The sequence below is a fragment of the Anguilla rostrata genome, chromosome 18, assembly GCF_018555375.3.
Source record: "Anguilla rostrata isolate EN2019 chromosome 18, ASM1855537v3, whole genome shotgun sequence".
NCBI lineage: Eukaryota > Metazoa > Chordata > Actinopteri > Anguilliformes > Anguillidae > Anguilla > Anguilla rostrata.
In genome coordinates, this window is record NC_057950.1 from 24159550 (window position 1) to 24181105 (window position 21556).

The 21556-nt window shown below is 44.2% G+C and overlaps 1 protein-coding gene across 1 annotated transcript in view; it reads right to left on the reverse strand.

The window, feature by feature from the left end:
* The window catches only part of eys (eyes shut homolog), a 337977-nt gene that overhangs the window by 121072 nt on the left and 195349 nt on the right, over nt 1-21556 (reverse strand). The window contains exons 30-31 of the mRNA XM_064318175.1: nt 6661-6851; nt 3782-3873 (exon numbers count right to left, since the gene is read on the reverse strand). Coding sequence (XP_064174245.1) covers nt 3782-3873; nt 6661-6851 — 283 coding nt within the window. The remainder of the gene's footprint in view (nt 1-3781; nt 3874-6660; nt 6852-21556) is intronic.

A 21556-nucleotide genomic window follows, 5' to 3' on the forward strand; every position in this document is an offset into this window, starting at 1 on the left:
TCTCCATTCCAGGGTACGGAGGCAGCGAGTAAGCCCCCCCCCCACCCCCCCCCCCCCCCCCCGTGAGATGGGAGGTATTGCTGCATTAGCGTAGCGCCGATGCTTCGCCACGGCTAATGAGGGCTAGCCCGTTAAAGAAGGGGGGGGGGGGGGTCTGCACCTGGAGTGTAGGGGGCGGTTAGGCTTCTGCGTTCTCCACTTCAGAGAGAAGCCCGCAGGTTCACATCCCCCCTGCGATGCGCTGCTCGTGTAACTTTGAACTAGCTGTTGCACTGCCGACGGTAGAAACAGGACGAAGAAAAGGCGGTTACAAACGGCGTAAAAACGCTAGCGAGGAAACGTCTTGAAAGCCAGCGGCGGCGCTAGCCCTCATTAAACGGCACGCGGGTGGGGAAGCGGCTCCACGTCCCGCGGGCTCATTCGGGCAAAACCTCGGGAGGGACACCGCACCCCCCCACCACCAGCACTCAGTCACTGCCTGTCCTCTTCCTTTCCAAGCTCAGATCTGGCACAGCTGTTTATGATCCCCCACAGACCGGCCAATGGCATCTATTCTTTTCACTTCAGGCTCCTCCCCTACATGATTATGCATCACATTACATTAAATTACATTACATTACAGGCACTTAGCAGACGTTCTTATCCAGAGCGACTAACACAACTTTTTACACAATATCCATGTGTACAGCCGGATATATACTAAAGCAATGCCGGTTAAGTACCTTGCTCAAGGGTACAACGGCAGTGTTCTACCCAGAATTGAGTTCCCTACCCATTAAACAACACTGCCTCCCATTACGCACACATTGCCACTTGCTGTCAAATTTAGAAATTTCTGTAAAGCTTTTTCTCGCTATGCCATCAATTTGCTTTGGATTCTCAGCCACTACCCAAAAGGTTGTAGATCACAATTTCCATATAATCACACCCACGTAAAGTAGTCATTCATGCAACACCCCAACAGAGCAAACCAGAAAATCGAAAGCAAAAATACTTCATCTGCTTCTCTCTGAACTGCTCGTAATTGTCTTGTTTTTAGTTTTCAAGCTATGCAGAAATAAAAGCAGCTCATTCACAAGGACCAGCTGTCAGAGAGTGCTCCAGCAAACAGGAAAAAAGCCTCAGTACGGCAGTGTACAATAAAACAAAATCAAAGTCCGCAACTTGGAGAAATGGACTTAGATCTCACTAAACCAAAACCACAGCCGCAGAGACAATACTAATACTAGCAGATAAATGAACAAAACATATCAACAAGACATTACAGCAATCCCAACGTAAAGAAATGGGAATTGACAGCGCCAATCAATAAAATTAAGCAAATTATCAGGAATTAGGCAATGTGAAATTTGCCAAATCGGTCACAAACGGTTTGTGCTGAAGACGGAGATCACAGAAGGTAGACGTTTGAAAGAATACTGCACTGTGGCACAGAGCTACAGTACTGGGAACAGGTGGTACCTGCTCACCGTACGCTGTTCTATCAAGGGCTACCCTGATACCCAGCTGCAAGCTAATGCTCGTTTTACAATCCTCTCTCTAGAAACGAAAATGAACTTCACATTTCACTGCGACACAATATCCAAAATCAGAGCTGCATACGATCAAATATTCACTGGATGGCTGCTGCATTTCTGTGTCCTACAGCATTGTTTTGGTACTATCACTATTTTTCAATGATAAAATGTCAATTGAAATCCCTTTTGAGATACCATGCGTATTTCTGATGCATGTTACTGCCCAATATTGCCTGCAACAAACTTGTTATCAAATATTTATTAGATATTTTGTGTTTTGCAACTTAATTTGGCGGGAGGGTGTTGGAATTGCGGTTTGCCATCTAACACTGAACACTGGAGTAAGTCGCTTGTTGTGCTTTCCACGTTCCCGTTTCTGAAGGTCAAGTGTGTCATTGGACGGCGATGTCATTTCCTGTCGAGTGAAAAACGTTTAATGTCCACCCCCCTATGTGTTCACGAAAGAAAACAATTATGAGAACAAACATGGGTGTAAATAATGGAGCTTCACTTCCTGTGTAAGACGAGGATCAAGAAGAACAAGAAGAAGAAGAAGAAGGAAAAAAAGGACGGCAGACAAAAGACGGAGAAGCCCGCAGCGCCGGGAGCCAAAAAATTAATTTGCATTTGGTTTCATGCCACTCCCCCTCGTCTGTCACCGGCGTCCCCCTTTCTCCTCGCGCTCCTCGTCCACCTCGGACGCGCTGTTCCGGAGCTTTCCGGCGGGCCTTGGGAGAATTTCCAAGGCTAATTCTCCTCTTCAGAAGAACAGGGGAGCGAGATAATTACCTAAGCACCGAGCTGGGGCTAACCATCTGCAGCTGCGGGCGACGGCCTAGCACAGATGTGTGGAGCCTCTGATACCCCCGTCCCCCTCCCCGGTGAGGGGCCGAGGGGAGGGGGGGCATCCAGAAGGCAATCTGGCCTGATTTGTCGAGGGTTGGAAGCGCTGGATGGTTTTTTCTCGACACTCGCGGGCAGCCAGGATTCGGAGCAGGGAGGTGGGGGGGGGGGGTGGGGTGGGGGGAAGGGAAGGGGGGAAGGGGCGGTGGGGGGGGGGGGGGGTTAATTTAGGAGCATTCTGCCAGATCGGCCTGGCTGCCTGCCAGAGGGTACTGAGTGGTTTGGGGCCTGAATTGAAGGCCGCCAGCTTGCGCTGGCTGTGTGATGTACATAGAGACATGTCTGTGTGGGCTAGCTGTGTGGAATTAGCCTACCTGTGCTAACCTATAGGAAGAGTTTGGCTGCTGTGTGATGTACATAGAGACATGTCTGTGTGGGCTAGCTGTGTGGAATTACCTGTGCTAACCTATAGGAAGAGTTCGGTGGCTGTGTGATGTACATAGAGACATGTCTGTGTGGGTTAGCTGTGTGGAATTACCTGTGCTAATCTTAAGAAGAGTATGGATGCTATAGTTCCTCAGGGTCTCTGTGCTGCTAAGTGTGATTAGTCTGGGATCACCAGGGTGGGAGGACTTGCTCAGGGTGTAGAGAGCCTTCTGCCTCGGAATGACTTTTAAAGGCTGGGACAGCTCAGCATAATGACTGAACTGCTGCATTTTCACTAATTAAACTCCTCGGAAAAACAATCGAGCGGATAAACGCACTTCTGATATACTCTCGGTTCTTTTTTAGCCTTGCGCCGATGCTAATCGTCGGTGTTGGTTTCTGGTATTGGAAACGCAAGTATCTGACTCCAGTGACACCATATGCACACAAGGCAACAAAGCGAGATTTCCCCCGTGGCTGCAGCCGCATGCAAATCCATTCACGCGCCTTGTAGCAATATCGAGAGCAAACATCCTTCCCGGGCAGCCGAGGAACAGAGGAGGAGGCTCGCAATCCACAGAGGAGAGAAGCGCTTTTATTTCTCAGCAAGGTAACGTAGCCGCAGTTAATACTGTAGAAAAAGAACCACTGTAATCAAGATACTAGCAAACCGCAGCTGTGGGCTCCTGCCATTCTCAGCATTTCTGTTCCAAGTATCACAGCTCGTCAGGACCGTACACGCCTGGGATAAAATATCTGAAAGTCATTGGTTGTGTGAACAGAAATGGTGGCTACCGTCGCCGTGACTTAAGAACGTATTTACAGAAAGTCAGGGTGGACACTGGGTGGTTGACGAAAAGCACCACGTGCACAATTTGGCACTGGCGCGAGTCAGGATGTACCTGCAGCGGACCGGGGCTGCATCACTGGGGTGAAGCCTTGATAGAAATGTAAAAATGCTGAAGGACAGAACTGGACAGGACAGACAGACAAACCTGATGTGGACCATGTGCTCATCTCCACTGTCCACCTGGATTGTGGTATTGATCCTCTGCGTTCTGCCTCCTTGGTTACAGGCAAATTCATACTGAGAATCAAAGCAGCATAAAATCAGTGACGAATCATTCAATTGCTTTATATAAAAAAACATTTATTTACACGTCATGCACACACACACAAACACATATACACACAGATGCACACACACCCACAGAATCGTACTTATTCACTTAGTCCACACGCAAAGTCAACAAACTGCATTTTAAATAATATTAAAGTAAGTCCCAACAGGTGTTTGAGCCATCCTAATGTAGGCTAATGTGCAATCAAGGTTGTTAGCTTTGCGACATACAGATGGGTGACAGATTAAAGGAAAAACCAACATGAAGTATCTTAGTAAGGTGCTGGGCCACCATGAGCCGCCAGAACAGCTTAAATGCGCCTTGGCATGGCTTCCACAATTCTCTGGATCTCTACTGGAGGGAAGGAACATCATTCTTCAAAAAGATATTCCCTCATTTGGTGTTTTGATGATGGTGGTGGAGAGCGCTGTCTAACACGTCGGTCCAAAATCTCCCATAGGTGTTCAGTTGGGTTGCGATCTGGTGACTGCGAAGGTCATAGTATATGATTCACATCATTTTCATACTCATCAAACCATTCAGTGACCCCTTGTGCCCTGTGGATGGGGGCATTGTCATCCTGGAAGAGACCACTCAGAATAACTTTGTATTGATATGCAGTGTCCTTCCCTCTAAGGGGACAAGTGTACTTAAACCACGCCCCCCACAGCAACTTACTGCAGGGGTCAAGCATTCAGGCCTGTGCCATTCTCGCCCACTTGTCAAGAATATGGTGAAGGATGACTCATTTGACCATGTCACATTTTTCCACATCTCTGCGGACCAGTGCCTATGGTTTTTGCACCACTGAACTCTCAAATATGCATTGCAAAGACAAATGCACATTTGAGAGTTTATGCACTGTACATTTGAGACAAATGCACATTTGAGAGTTTATGCACTGCAACCCTACTAAAATATCCCTCTCCATGAAATTGTCGACGAACTTGCTGACACAATCTGATCACATCCTGCGTTGACAGTCTCACCCGAGGAAAAGTAGCTGTTCTGTTTTTCCTTACATATCGCACTAATGCACAAGCATCACGGTCATCGAATGTGTGCTTTTGACCACAATTTACGACCCTATTTACTGATGTCCATAGATCTAAAAGCAGATGTCACTTTAGTCACTGTTCCTTTTGAAACACTAGCCAGTTGAGCAGGCTTTGTTACTGATGCTCCTGCCATCCGTGCCCCAATAATGAACCCTCTTTCAAAGTCACAGATGTTTTCCTCTTGCCATTTTGATTCAAAATCAAGGTCAAATGGGCCTGCTCAGCATTTTTATACATGCCACAGAGCATGATAGGATGTTAATTGCTTAATTGTAACATGCAGTACACTTGTATGGAAGAAGCATCTGCATTTGTTATGTTTCTCCACTCATTAATTCAGAGTTTTCCTTTAATTTGTCACACATCTGTATATCCAATAAAATGTTCTAAAGAATGTAAAATATTATTGTATCCTTTATTTAAATTAAACATCTGAAGTGTACTTTCACAGTAACGTTTTCATATACAAAAATGTCAACGAAGACAGGATCGCTCAGTTAGCCCAAATCAAGAGGAATCTCAGTCACTTTTACTTCTCAGAGTTTTAAGTTAACCGACTGAAATAGCTAAATAAAATCACGTCCTATTTATGCATTCAAATACGTCTTTGGCGTAATGGCATGGCATGCAGTATGCAATTATGTCGGCCTGTATAGAAGCTACTCTGTATCAGGGCCCTTGCCTGTCAAAGCAACAAAGACCACTTCAAACGCCATTCTCCCTCAGATCGCATTTCCAAATAAACAAGAGCTTAATAAACAGAACCAGCAGTGTGTTGGCCTAAAGAACAGAACAAATTAAAATCAAAGAGAAAGAGAGTTCAATTTTTTTTTTTTTTTTAATAAACAGCTTTTACATGTTCGAGGGACGCCTTGACCACCCTGCCTCGAGTACCCCGCCCCTCGCCAGCGGTCGAGCCCACCTGCTTGGGGGCGAGCCGCCGGCTGATTGGCCAATCACCGCGGAGCCAGCAATCAGCCGCATTGTGAGGCCAGAGCGGCGGAGACTGGCGCCTACGTGGCCCGAGCGGACGTCACCCCCCCCCACCCCCCCCCACCCACCCCACCACACCCCTGCAGAGCTCGGAGCTACTGCCCCCCCCCAACGGCCCTGGCTCTTTCTGCACAATGAGATCATTACCGCTCTTCATTTACCCCCCATTCCATCTCATTCAAATCAGCGTTCATTTATACTTTACAGCGGCGAGAATGTGTGAATTAATGACCACTCAACAACGTGCATGTGCGTGTACATAAGTATGTACGTACATATATACGTATGTATGTCTGTATGGATGTACAGGTCTGTAGCAGGAAATTATTTTCTTAAAACTGTAGACCAAAGCAAACTTTTTAGACCAGGCCTTTTGAGCCCCCCCCCCACCCCCCACCCTCATCTAAGCATTATGTATGTATGCAGTATGCATGGACATACACATATGCATGATTACAATCCCAGGGACTCGGTTAAAGCTCTCATGCTAAGTACATCATATCCTACTGCACAGTGTCCCCATGGGGCCTTGGTTTTTCTGCGCCGATCCTGCCTCCTACAGGACCGCAAGCAGCCGCAGGAAACCGGAGGTCTCCCACACGGACGCTAACCGAGCTCCAGCCACCAGGCCGGAGACAGACACGCCCAACAGAGAGCCTTCGAGAGCCAGAACCGGACCCCAGGGAGAGGGCGTCACCTGACCTGCAGCACTCCCCTCGCGACGAAGAGCCTGGCGAAGAATCCGTCGCCGCCGCCGGGGCCCGGGTCGGCGTAGAGGACGGTCCCTTCCGGCGCTCGGCTCCGAAACCTCACCGAGACGTTGCCCACGGCGCCCGGATCGATGCCTTCAAACTCCATGTAGGAGTCGCCAGAGTACCACGCATAGCCGAAATCTGCGGAGGGCATGGAGCAGGTGCGTCCCAGGTCAGGGGCAGTTAATATCCTCGTAATAACCCCTCCTCTGTGGGAAAAGACTGTATATTAAAGCGTAAAGAGACAAGTTCCTAAACAAAGTCATCTTTTATAAATTGCATTAATAGTCCTGTATAAAACTATCTGTGCAGTAACGTCCTCCCCTCACTAATGGATGCAGCACATAAATGAGATTAGTGAGGACACAGATGTAACAATGACACATAAGCAGACTCATAAAAACCCCGGTGAGCTTTTGTGGCCTTCGTGAATCTATCTCGGTTCCCGCTTTTCATAATAGATCACAGCTCTGGCTGAGTTTAGAGATCACATCAAATCAAAGAAAAGACGCTGGGAGGAAGAAAGCAACCCACACACATACACGCACACACACACAGTCACACAAACGCACACATCCACACACCCACCCCTTCCCACACACACACACACACACACACACACACACACACAGGCACACATACACACATGCACACACACACACACACAGGCACACATACACACATGCACACACATCCAGCCCTACCCCCTCCCACACACACACACACACAAACACACGCACACCCACACACCCAACCCCAACACACACACACACACAAACACATGCACACACAAACACACATCCACCTGCACACACACACACACCCACCCCCAACCCCAACACACACACATACACACACACACCATCATCCACCCATTCAGCCCTCAGACATATTCTCGCGGCGCGCTGGCATAGACCACCAGGCCAGCTGGCACACTTTCACTAAAACGGCCGAGCTGCAAAAACAGAAACAGAAAAAAAAAAGAACTGCAGAATTTACGAAAGTATGAGAGCGGCGTGGACTCCCAGGGAAACTTAGAGAGAGAACTTAGTGACTGGCACATGGAAGCGGGGTGCGGAGCCAGAGCAGAGAGCATGAAGAACCTCTAAAAATGCCCCTGTTGAGCGGTCCGACTGTGAAGCAGCAGGTGTTGGGATTTAAATTGTGAAACGGGAAGGCTCCATAAAGCGAGGCGCTGCGCCCGGCTGCGGCCAATCAGCCGCGGGACGGCGATCCTGAACTGCGATGGCGCTCCGCGGCGAGAGAACCGCGAATCTCAGCGGACCGGCTCCGGAGGGGTGCGGGAGAGGTGGACGCACCGGGCACGTGCGGACGACACCTGGCTAACGCCCTTTCTGACACGGAAAGAGGACCCTTCCTCTCCTCTCCCTGGATTCCGTAATTAAAGTAGAATTTCCCCCGACTGGAAATGATCAATCTCAGGCTAACATTCTCAGCTGCATGATGAGAATCTTATAGCTTAATATTGAAAACGTGCACGCTGACACGTTGACAGAAGATGACTGGTTATTATGCTAAACTGTACTGTTGAAGTGTGCTGTCTAATATGATAAAGACAATGGCCTCGTTCACAAAAATTTTCTTAAATTACACATCCCAGGTGTATGAGATGATGAATGCTGGCTGTTTGTAAATTTTATGCACAATCCTGTTCGTGTGATTTGCATAAGGAAAAAGCCACGAACAAATACAGATAAGAAAAAAATGATGAATGCCGAAATGTTCTTGAAAATGTTCTTACATGCAGTTTATGATCAAATGTGATTGTACATATGTTTTGTGAATGAGGCCCAATGTGCCTGGCTATAATCATGCTGTACAAGATAATCACTGCAATCTCGAAGAATAACAAGAACAAGAAGGAGGAGGAAGAGAAGGAGGAGAAGAAAAAGAAGAAGAATAACAAGAAGAAGGAGAAGTAGAAGGGGAAGGAGGAGAAGGAGGAGAAGAAGAAGACTACTATTTTTTAATTTGCAGAATACAGTCATTTTCACAGATTTCCATTAAAGGTATTTTGGAGGGCTAAATACCAGCATTTCAATAAATGATGCTCCAGGAAAATTGGCCAGAAAGTATCGGTGCATTTGCGTGATAAAGACAGCTGTCTCTCTCTCTTGGACCTCATGCTGTGTGGCGGCAGTGACTGGCTGCTTCCGGCCAAATGTATCAGCATTCCACAGTATGAGCTGCGCTCCAGAGGACTCTTTACCCAACATTAAAACTCATGCTGCAAAATTAGGCTTCAGCGAGCATGGGTTTGGGCTATTCATAAATATAACCACAGTCCTTTTTGCATGAAATAAGTCAACAAATGTCAACTTGTTCGCCTTGCATATTTACTTGTTTTTTACGTAGCACCACTTCAGTCTCCACACGAGCATACACACACATGCGCACACACACACGCACAGAGGCACACACACATACGCACACACACACACATTTGTATTGCTATGCTTGTGAGGACTTCCCATTGACTTACATTCATTCCGTAAACTCTAACCCTAACCCTAACCCTAACCCCAACCACTACATGCCTATCCTTAACCCTAACCTTAACCTAATTGTAACCCTAACCCTAAGTCCTAACCCTAAAACAGCCTCTTGAACTTGTGGGGACCAGCAAAAAGTCTCCACCTTGTGTCATTTTCCTCATCTTTCTATCCTTGTGGGGACATTTGGTTCTCACAAAGATAGTAATACATGCCCACACACACACACACACACAGAATTACCATGCGCAAACACAATCCACAGACTTGATGAGCTTATGCCGCATACACCACGCATTCACAAACACTCCATTATCCGAGATAACTGAAGCCGCTTCGTGTGAAAGACACTCACTTCTGACGGCTAAACTTCCATGGATATTACCTGCTGGGGTGCCAAATGGCAATAAACAAATGGAAATACAAAGAAAAAAAACAACCCAAACGAAACTAAATAAAATGTAAATGTGTTTGTTTACCAGAGTGTCCTTATACCAAGCCTGGCCAACTGACTGCAGTTACAGTAACTCCCGTGACAGTCTTGAGAATTGTCCACAGAATGGCATTCTGTTAGTTCTTTTCCCCTATTATCAATATCCGTAGATCAAGTTAAACTCCTGAACACCAAGGAAGTTATCATCGCGTACACTGGGCAAAGTGAAGAGGACAAAAAAGAACTTCTAGAGTGCTCCATTTATTCATTTATTTTTTTGGATCCTCAGAAATGTTTTTGGGAATGAAATGGAGAGGCAAGTAGCAGATGCTAGTGTTTCATTAGCCTTTCCTTTTAGACTGGTAGACAGGGCCCACACCATTCAGCAGGGTGCGCAGATTTAGTGAGAAAATACATCTTTCCGTAAGCCCATCGCAAAATGATCTTCATGTTAAGAATGACGTATATTAGGACAAAGCTAGAAACCTAAGAATAAACAGAATGGCTATGATTTTCTTCTGACCAGGTTATGCGACGCTACTTCATGATACCTGATACAAAAATCTGTCAGCCATTTCATTGTGAATATGAACACCCCACCCAGATTCGGCTGCTCGATAGCCATCTACCCTAAAAAGGAAACCCAGCCATTTGCGCAGGGAGACTTGTCCAATGCTTGATTAGCCAGAGGCAAATTGCCCTTCCCGCATAAACCAATAAAAATGCCGTAAATGTCTACCTCAAAGTCATAAATACACATGAAACTGCAGGCTGTGAGCAGTGCTGTCGGACATGCCCCCCTCCCAGCTTTTCTCTGGACATTCCCTTTCTGCTCAGAGAGCCTTTGGAACACGAGGGCCTTGTAATTACTCAGCACTGAAACACGATTACAAAGGCAGTATCAGAGCTCCAATTAGCCAACCATTTTTACCACCTCATACATATATATGTGTGTATATACACACACACACACACACACACACATATATATATACATATATATATAGTAAGCTCCATAATGTTTTGGACAAAGGCATTTATTTTATTTTATTGCTTTGACTCTGTAATCCACAATTTTAGATTTGTAATCAAACAATTCACGTGGTTTAAAGTGTAGCTTTTATTTAAGGGGATTTTTATACAGTTTGGTTTCACCATGTAGAAATTACCGCACTTTTATACATAGAACCCGATTTCAGGTCAAAGTGATGTTTCGAACATTACACTAAAGTAAATTAAATTAGTCAGCTTTAGCACTTTGACAAATATCCTTTTCATGTGATGACTGCTTGAAGTCTGTGACCCATAGACGACACTAGCTGCTGAGTATCTTCTCTGGTGGTGCTCTGCCAGGCCTGTACTGCAGCCATCTTCAGCTCCTGTTGGATTCGAGGGCTAGTTGGCATAAGTTTTCTATTTTCTCTCGGTATAAGAAATGTATGTTCAATTGGATTCAGATCAGGTGAATGACAGGCTATTCATGAATTATCCAGTTTTTGGCCTTGAAAAACTCCTTTGTTGCTTTAGCAGTATACTTGGGATCATTGTCTTGCTATAGGATGAAGCGCTGTCCAATGGGTTTGGAGGCATTTGCTGGAACATGAGCAGATAAGATGCTTCTGTACACTTCAGAATTAATTCTGCTGCTGCTATCAGAAGTTACATCAACAATGAAGACGAGCGAACCTGTACCTGTGGCAGCCATATATGCTCAAACCACAACACCCCCAGCACCATGTTTCACAGATGAGGGGGGAGGGGTGCTCTGGATCTTGTGCTGGTCCTTTTGGCCACCACACTTTTCTCTTTGATCGACCTGATACAAGACCTTTTTCCAGAACTCTGCAGGTTCTTTTACTGTAGATACTTCTTAGCCAACTGTAATCTGGCCAACCTGTTGTTGGACTTAACTAATGGTTTCCATTTCTGATCTGTTGGACTGGTTCTTGAGGGTTATTCTTCATTATGGTGAGGCCTTGTTAGTGCTACCAGGCCCTTTGTGAGTAGTGAGCTCACCAGTGCTCTCTATCTTCTTAATGATGTTCCAAACCGTTGACTTTGGTAAGCCTAATTTTTGGCCTATGTCACTGACTGTTTTTTCTTATTTCTCAGCCTCATAATGGCTTCCTTGATCTTCACTGGCACAACTCTGGCCCTTGTGTTGACAAAAGGCAATAACAGACTCTAAAGGCAATCACAAGCCTAGAATCGAGAGTAACACACATGACCCTGTAAAGCCATTTGTCCCATTATGGTGCCCTGAAGTGGGGGGGGGGGGGAAGACGATGTATAAAAAGTGCTGGAATTTCTACATGGTGAAACCAAAATGCATAAAAATACCCTTTAATAAAATCTGAGAATCTACTCTTTAACCAATTGTTTGATTGGAAATCTAAAATGGTCGAGTACTGAGCCAAATCAAGAAAAAATGTAATTTTTTCAAATGTTACAGTATGGAGCTCACTGCATATATAGTTTTTTACTATGGCCCTAGAACAAATTTAATGGACAAATTAACTGCTAGTAGTTGAATTTATTTTATGTTTATTGTGGTAGTAATCTATACCAACTATAGCTTGATTAGTTTCTTATATTATTAATAAATCCTTTTTTTTTGCTCGGCTTCATCAGATTTCTTCTATCAGGCATTTAAACAAAGATCTCACAGACATCACAGAACATGACTTCAGTGAACTACTTGAGCTTATTTCAAAGGAAAGACAGAAATGACTGTGTAAACCCTCTTTCAAGATGAAGTTAAAAAGACAGGTGCAAATCCTGAACTTATAGACATGCCAAATCATAATATTGGCAGAGGACAAATGGCCACAGATTCATAGGCAGTTGATTTTGAAATCATAAAAATAAGGACAAGTAGCAGAGAGAGCAAACGGTGTTGTGCACATACTTTCCTCACAACACAGAAAGGGGATTCTTCCTGCTTACATCATCAGGTGTGAAATGTAAAAATGTCAGGACATGTAATATGCAGCGGAATATCACTACATGCATCATGCTCCGGGTCTATCTATTTTCATGTACAGACGTAAAAATACATTTTTGATGTTTTCGGGTGCATTTTCCCTCTAATTATATACAAAAAAACGAGGATTACAATTTAGGTGCAACGTGTTAATTCTAATTATCAACTGCCCATGTCATGTTTTAATTTGTTATAATGGAGTTTCTTAACAGGCCCTCTCCGTGTGCCTCTCAGAAAGCCGGATCTGAAAGGTATAATTTCATCCTGGTAACGCAGAGCTGTAATTTCTTTCATCAAGAGTAATTACAAAGAATTCCCACTGAAAGCTTCCTTTTCACCAGCGAGGTTCAAGGTTCGCGTACACACGGCTCATGCGGCTACAATACGCGACTTCGCACGCGGCTTCAGATCTTCAATTAACGAATCCTGGAGCCGGCGAACGACGCGCAAGAAACTACCCGGAGCGAAAACGAAGCGGGAGGATTCACAGAGCGACAGAGCCACGGCGGAGAGCGAAGTGTTTTCAGCCGTCCGAGAATCCATTATGGTTAATATTTGATTCCTTCCCGCTGGTGTTTGGAGAACACGCTGAACCACAACAGTACAGTATACACCGCTTGCGCATTTGTGTGAGAATGCTCTCCATCTTCATTGGCCATCTTGTTCTTTAGCTTTTTCTTGATTGGCTCACTTTAAAAGCATTCCACATCAAATCCAGACATACTTCACTGGAGACTCTGCATTGAACCAGTAAGGCTGTGGGTTAAATACCAGCCAGTTTGTAATGAAGACGTAATACCCCATTGTCTAAGGCTTCATGGATTCTTCCATACCATGCATCTGAACATACAACAGTAATTATCAGCAGTGTCATTAACTTTTTAGGCGTTATATTATTATTTTGTACGTCTGTCGTGTTTCCCGTCAAATATGGCTGTTCACAGGAAATGAAAGGGTGAGACTGTATTCAATTCGGCCAGCAGATGGAAAACACCCCCACACACACCCACACATCCAAACACATACATTTACAAAATAAATGTGATGTGGGCTTCAAATACATGCCGCACACTCAACCATTTCACAGGAGAGGTGAAAAATGTTGCGAAATCACAGAGAAAGATAAAGTATGATCCCCATCTGTAAGACCAAGTCAATAACAAACATGTTTGAAATGTGAGAAAATTTAGTTTTGGGACAGCAACATTATGGTCAATCTGAAGCCTGGTGCATGCCTGAGGATGACCGGGCTGATTTTGGACCCGATTCGCCCCTTCCTGATCTGAGGCTGTTATCCAGTGATTTTCCCAGATAATCCTGTAGTGAGAGGCATTTGCAGACAGAATTTTAACCCTCCCAACGGGGTTGCCCCGATTTCAATTTGCAAATAAAACATGTTTGATATTTATGACTGAGAATCCTGTAGCATGTGGGGTGCCACTGTGATGCACTCTCAAACGAGAACCTTCAGCAGCCAATGAGAGTCGAGCTGTTTGGGAAGTGGAATATTTGTTTTGCTCTGAAGCCACGTTGGATTTTTGGCAAGATCCCAGTTTCTGAGAGTTGGGATTTGTGATCATAAGGACAAATATTAACTGCGTGATGATCCATCTAGGCCAAATCATCTAGCATGTGAATTCTAATGAGTGAAAGTTCTTTTTAAAAACCTGTGAATTCTGTTTTTATGTTCAGTCTCTCCCACATTTCCAATATCACTTATGATTGTACATAGTGTGCACCAAGATGTTTTTTATGCCGACTGGACACTTGAGGACCCAAAAAGAAATTTATTTCCCAAATTTATGCAATGATTTTGAAATTCAGGTAAATGGTAGATTGGATCTTCAGGAATGCATTTCTGGTATTAACTCTTTTTTTTGACAGATAGTGATATTGAAACATTTCTAGCCACCCCTGTGAAATGACAGAGTGAAAGTACAGAAAGCCCACATTGGGTTACAAATGTTCATTTGGGAATAAGCTTTGTTTTTATGACTGTTCTTTTTCAATAAAAAACTGCATTGGTTGCATTGGTCAATTTTGATCAGCAACACAACATACGTCATTATGTGGCACCTTAAATTTAAAACCATTTCAAATTTTGTAAAGGTGCCACACAATGACATCTGTTGTGTGCGATAAGCACAATCTATGTATTATTTTGACTTTGACTCATACCAGTCAAGAATTACTGAATGGTTTTTCCACTGCTCTTCAGTAAAATCAAAATAACACATAAATTGTGCTTATTTTACTCAAAAAAGAGTGGTATAATATTAGGTAAGTGAGGTGTATAGACCAGAAATTCCAAAAGAAAAAGAAGTGCAAAACTTGACAATGACTGGGAATGAAGTTAGTAGAAGGTGTAACACAACACTAGGTGATAATTTATGTTTTATGACTGCTTCATAAACAGTTAAAACTAACTGCCCAATTTAGGATGGGAATACAAATGATAGAATCATGGCATGAACACAACCCAATGGTTTAAGGGGAAGTACACTGACCACAGGCACCTGCAAATATGAGCAGGGATAAATAAATACAAAAACTATTTATTTACTATTTACTATAGTAACTATAGTAAACTATTTACTATATAAAAACTATTCTGACATAATGCAAGTGTATTGGATGACAACAACATGCTGCTGTGAAAAAATATATTTCAAAAATGTTATTTATATTAATTATTATCAAATGTCGCTTGTAGTGTGTTTCAGCATTGGGGAATATATGGTTCTTAAAATTACCTGCAAGGGACAAAAAATAATTTCTGGCTCTCAGGAGGTTATATTTCCAATGTAAGTTCACATTCAGTCTTATCTATTCTACCCTTATATGCAGAAAAAATAAATAAGTAAAAAACAAAACGCATGCAAATGCATGAATTATCTACACAGTAATTACCCAAACGAGGCAGCTACAGACCTCACACGGTAAATAACATGTCACAGTGGCCTTTATTCACCCGGCTTGCTTATTATGTGATTGAATCGGAGTGCTGCATCGCTCGAAACAGTCTAGTTAAAAAACAGAGCCATCTGTGTACATCAGGAGGGGTTGGCCCGCTCCTCTAAACTGCAGAGCCGCTGTGCCGAGCCCTGACGAGAGCGGGGAGGGAATACTGATCATTTAGCCGCGGTCCAAACCGTGGCCTCGTCGATACCGCGTGACGTCACCGGGGCGTGGGTGGTCCTTCGGAATCCACACAGCCGATTGGCCGGGGGCAGGCGTAGCCAGAAGTGCAATGCAGCTGTTTTAAATCGTCGCAAGAGTTCTGAATGGAAACCCGGCGTGCACGCGCGTCAGCTACCTGCAGGGGGCACCGTGGATCAGCGTTAAAATGTGTTTGCTCGACAATGATGCCCCCCTAATCCGCAGGACGCTTAATGTGTTTACATTTTACGCCTTACTCCTGCACAGCTGAGCAGTCACCAGAGCAACTCGGCAATTCATAATCTGCGGCCCAGAACAACAGCGGCTTGTTCAAATATGCAGCGCCATACCCGCCATTCACACCTGCTACCTTCTAGTAACATGCTCCGTTCCCCGCCTGTCGAGACAAGTTGACGTCCAAAAGCTTCAGAGTGCTTTCGGCTAATATATATATTCATATTTATATATTGAATCAGCCCATTCAAATTGCCCATGTAAGCGTGTCTGAAACGTACATTCATGTATAAATAAAAATCTTACCCCTTTTGATTTGTTTTGAAGGACGTGTCACTTGAAATGAGACCGCAGCCACCTTGTTAAAACTCAAGTACTGTAAATAAATTAATAAATAAATGAACCGCTCTTCCTTCCCGTAAATGTCTTTGAATTTTTCATACGTCTTCAAAATGTAAATGTCACAGGCGGGGTACGAACAAGGACGCAGCGAGGGGTATCAGAATTCCTTCTTTTCTTCGGCTCATTCATACTCCATCGGAGCCGGAGACCGGCGTTCCCGCGGAATGTCTGATGAGAGCCAGACCCTGATTGAGAAAGCAAATGCATTACCTGGAGAGGGTGGGGGGGTGAGGGGGCCAGGGGGCTTCATAAAACTCAAATTCATTTTTCACCAGTCGGGGCCAAGGAATCAGATGCATCACATTCGGATGAAACATACGATGATGCAGACATAATAAATACATAAATATAAGGTAAATTAAATTTAGCTGTGCACCAAATAATACATTGGAGTAAATTATAACCGCACAGAATAGTTCTTTCTCCGCTAGTGTCCTTTGGGTGTGTATGATGGGACAGATGTGGAAGCCATTTTGCGACAGTTGAACTTGCTAACGTGCTCCACAGCACCGTGCCGAACGCCGATGAAACCTTTGCCGCTCCCCCGCAACGCCGCCCTGTCCTGTTTCAGAGGGCGTGGTCCGCGGATTCCTTCGCCCTTCCGTGAGCGGCGAAGCGCGTAACCGCACGAGATACGCCGGGGGAAAACGGCTTCGCCGAGGCGGGAATTTAATCGCGCAAGTTTATTACACGCCTCATTGTATGCCGCGGTGCGGTTTATGTCGCCCACGTCGGTGGGCAATTTTGCGACGTTTGACTACGTTTCCCATCGCTCGCTGGCTTACCGAGGGTAGTGATGCTGATAAAAACTTAAAAAGTGGACTGAGAGTTGAGCAATTTGGTCCAAGGGATGGAATAAAATGACGTTTAACATCTTTCTTTTCCGCTTGTTTTTTAATTTAATACAATAAATGTACTGACGTGGGATGTATAAAAATCCTGTGTGACATTCAAAAGGGCTACTGCCCTGAGTCATGCTAGCAGGGCTATGCATTCTCCTCCATGTTACATCAAGGAAACACGTTAGCTGATTAATCACAGACGCTAGAGGGTGAGACTGTGATTAACACACTGCTCTACCTTACACTCTCTTTCCTTTGAGTTTGAGTTTTAATCGGGCGAACCAGAGAACCTCTGATCTCTTCAGCAGGGTCATCTGGAGGGGGGAATGGGGCGGGGGGCAGTTTGGCTCTGGGGGATTTCCTGGAGATATCAGTACAAAGGGAAAGAGAGAGAGAGAGAGAGAGAGAGAGATGGTGGAATTAATGAGGACTTACAGGCCAGAGCTATGCTGTGTCATCTCACATCTAGACTTGACGCTGGGGTCAGCACATGCTGCTGAAAGGCGATGACTCCCTCAGGAGACAAACCTGGCCATTCATTTTAAACCCTTGTGTAGTTTCAGGGCTTCAGTGCAGGTTTAAAGCCTGGTTTAGTCTGAGGTGATGCAGAGCTTTGGTGCTGGTTTAAAGCCTGGTTTAGTCTGAAGTGATGCAGGGCTACAGGGCAGGTTTAAAGTCTGGTTTAGTCTGAGGGGATGCAGGGCCTTGGTGCAGGTTTAAAGCCTGGTTTAGTCTGAGGTGATGCTGGGCTTTGGTGCAGGTTTAAAGCCTGGTTTAGTCTGAGGTGATGCTGGGCTTTGGTGCAGGTTTAAAGCCTGGTTTAGTCTGAGGTGATGCTGGGCTTTGGTGCAGGTTTAAAGCCTGGTTTAGTCTGAGGTGATGCGGGCTTTGGTGCGGTTTAAAGCCTGGTTAGTCTGAGGTGATGCAGAGCTTTGGTGCTGGTTTAAAGCCTGGTTTAGTCTGAGGTTATGCTGGGCTTTGGTGCAGGTTTAAAGCCTGGTTTAGTCTGAGGTGATGCAGAGCTTTGGTGCTGGTTTAAAGCCTGGTTTAGTCTGAGGTTATGCTGGGCTTTGGTGCAGGTTTAAAGCCTGGTTTAGTCTGAGGTGATGCAGGGCTTCAGTACAGGCTGAGGAGAATGGCAGGAGGCAGAGGCATGGATCATTAGCGTTAGCCGCTCGCTCGCTCGCGCCTGTTCCTCCCCTGCCTACCCTCAACCTTCCATTTCAAATCTCCGCACGCCATTCCTGGCACACGTACCGCTGGCCTCTTTTCCCAAAACTCAATATAAACTGGCACAGGAAGACCAACTGACCTTCGAGCCGTCTTACGCCACAGCCAAAAACATGCCACTGCTCCTTTTTCAGGTCCATTAGCCACGTGCGTAATATTTCAACCAGCCTTGACGGGGTCAAAGGGAGGTAAAACAGAGGTAAAAAAAGACAGAAGAGGAGAAGCAGACCTGTCCACGGTGGACTTTGGTGATGGAGATTGCAGAGGTGAAATGAATCTGCGCACGTGCTTCACCATCACGCTCAAAAACGGAGCAATTGCTTATGGGATAGCGATGCTAATTTCTGGTGCTCGGTCGCCCATCTGTGAGGAAGCGCCTCTTCAAGGGATGAGAAGGGCTGGGAGCGGAGAGGAGCCTGGGAGAGCAGAGAGGAGCTTGGGAACCAGGAAAGAGCAGGTGCTCTTAATGATGCTCTAAGTCCATCCCAGCTGACAGGGCTTCTCACTCTGGAAACTCAGCTGATAAAAAAAAAAGTTCTACCCTCAAGAATAAAACACACAAAATGTAGACCATAAAGAAGAATCACACATATAAAGCATGATGTTTCTCTAGAATGGAAAAATTATAAAAATGTATTTCCCAGAAATACGACATCAACGACAGCAACAACAATGGGAACTGGAGAAAATGGAAGCCATTTTCAGCCACCGCAACCTAGCACGCACATGAAGTGAGAAATAAGCGCAAAAATATATATATTTTATTTTACCTCAGTGGGCTAATATTCTTCATAAATGGCACACACTTCAGCTCCAAGGAGCGCAATGGGTGAATATTAAGTTTTAACAACATACTCTACAGCTGTGGGACCCATGTTAATATTCAGCATAAAAATTACACAAATGTCCTGCTCTGGGAGTATATTTTGCATTAACGGTTTACTCAGCCCCTTGCTCTGAAAGCGAACAGGTGAACACTGCGTAAAAAGCGACACATTTCCCCCCTCTGCACTAGGACTATTCATGATGCAGAGGAATGAAACTGTTTGATAAATAAATCATTTCCTGGTCGCTGCCTGCACAAATACTGGCTGTGTGGAACATTTTATAATAAATTTTTTATCTGCTCTTGAGTAATGTAAACCCTGAATATCTACTGCTCTCCAATCTCAGGTCTGTCCTCACCGGAAAGAGCTGCCACTCAAAGGCTCAGGCTGTTGATAAACACCAGCGGGGACAGGTTCAATCTAATCTTAATAATAGTTTAAACGGTTTTCATGCAAGTCTTATGCATTTCTTTTTTTTTTTTCAGACCTTGCTGAATATTTTTGCACACTGTTCAACTTGTAATGTCTCATAGCATTTTATTGCAGAGAATGGTATGTGACTGCATAATTTCACACAGAATAAATGAATGAATAAATAAATACAAAAATTAATAAATAAACAGAGTCATGGATCCTGTCAATATTGTTTACTGATGAACAGTATACTGTTTCATAGATTTGCAGATAAGACTAAGTCCAATTTCAAAATTTAATTGATGAATCCATGGAAAATCATTTGCATTGAAAAAAAGTACTATCTATTTTGCAAATAAATATTCAAAAACATCACAAAAAACCAATAATGGATTAATGTATGTCAATAAACATCTGAACCCAATTCATCAATGAGGAAGTATGCAGAGGATCCAAAATTAATTGGACAACTTAACATAATCTTAAATAAAGCGGTCATATTTAGTACTTGGCTGCAAATCTGCATTCGATGACTGCCTGAAGTCATAACCCTCTGAGGTTATACGGTCTAGTCTTCTCCGTACTTTCGTCTCCCACATCTATGCTTACATACTGGAGTGCGCTCTTGATCTCGTCAATGGTTGAAAAGGGTTTTTTTTTTCTTCACAACTGAAAGTTTGGTCATCAGCTAAAGTGGTCTTCCTTAATTTACCAGGTTTACTATTGCAGAGCTCACCAGTGCGTTCTTGGTTCCTAACAAGGTACCAAACAGTTAAATGTGATACACGTTTTTGCCATGTCTCTGATTGATTTATTCAGATTTTTCAGCCTTATGATGGCCTGCATTATTGGCACTAACACTTCTTTGGTCCTCATGTTGAGAGACAACATCAACAGATTTCAAATTCAAAATCCACAAATAGAATCAACTCTAGACCTTTTATTGGTTTTTTGTGTGCAAACTAATGATGTAACAACACACAGCTGGCAGAGAAACAGCTGAGCAGTCAATGGTCCAATTACATTTGGTCCCAGAAAAAGGGGTGGGGGGTAGGGGGGTGGTTGTTGGGGTATGCATATAAAGGCCTGCAAATCTCACATGGTTCACCCAATGGATGTAAAAACCCGTAGATGTTGGCAGTCTGCACTTTCAGGACATATGTCTTTCATTTCCATATATACTGAATATAATGATCAATTACATTTGTTTAATTGATTGACTGAGTTACTAAGGGGGCAATTACTTTTTCACATGGGTGATATAAGTGTTTGATAACTTTTTTCATTAAATAACTGAAATTATCATTTAAAAAATGTGTTCTTACTCAGGTTCCCTTTGTCTAATATTGCTGATTGGTCCAAGGGTGTCCATTAAGTTTCAATAAATAGTCGGCTATGAAGTAGCGCAGGCAAAAGCTTAATTACAGTTCTAAATTAACGTGCACCAACGGTCTGACTCGATAAAGCAAATGTGGATAATGATCGTTTTTGCTACCAACTGTTACAATAGCCCATAATTCTTGCTGCAGAAATCAAGCATAATCGGCTTGTTGTCCATGAATGAATGCAGAGAGTAACGTTAGCTAGTCTAGTTACTGTAGCCTACAGCTTGATTCAGGTCCTGTAAAATACGAATCGTCCCGTATTTGGACAGTAGTAGAGACGGTCCATATTTAACTCATACTAGACTCCATATCTTTGTAAATGATTGTGTTTATAGTTCAAACCACTGTTTTGAATATAATACAATAGTTGGATAGCTAGCTAGCTGCGATAACAAGCATGCCGTGAAAGCATTTTGACCGAGAA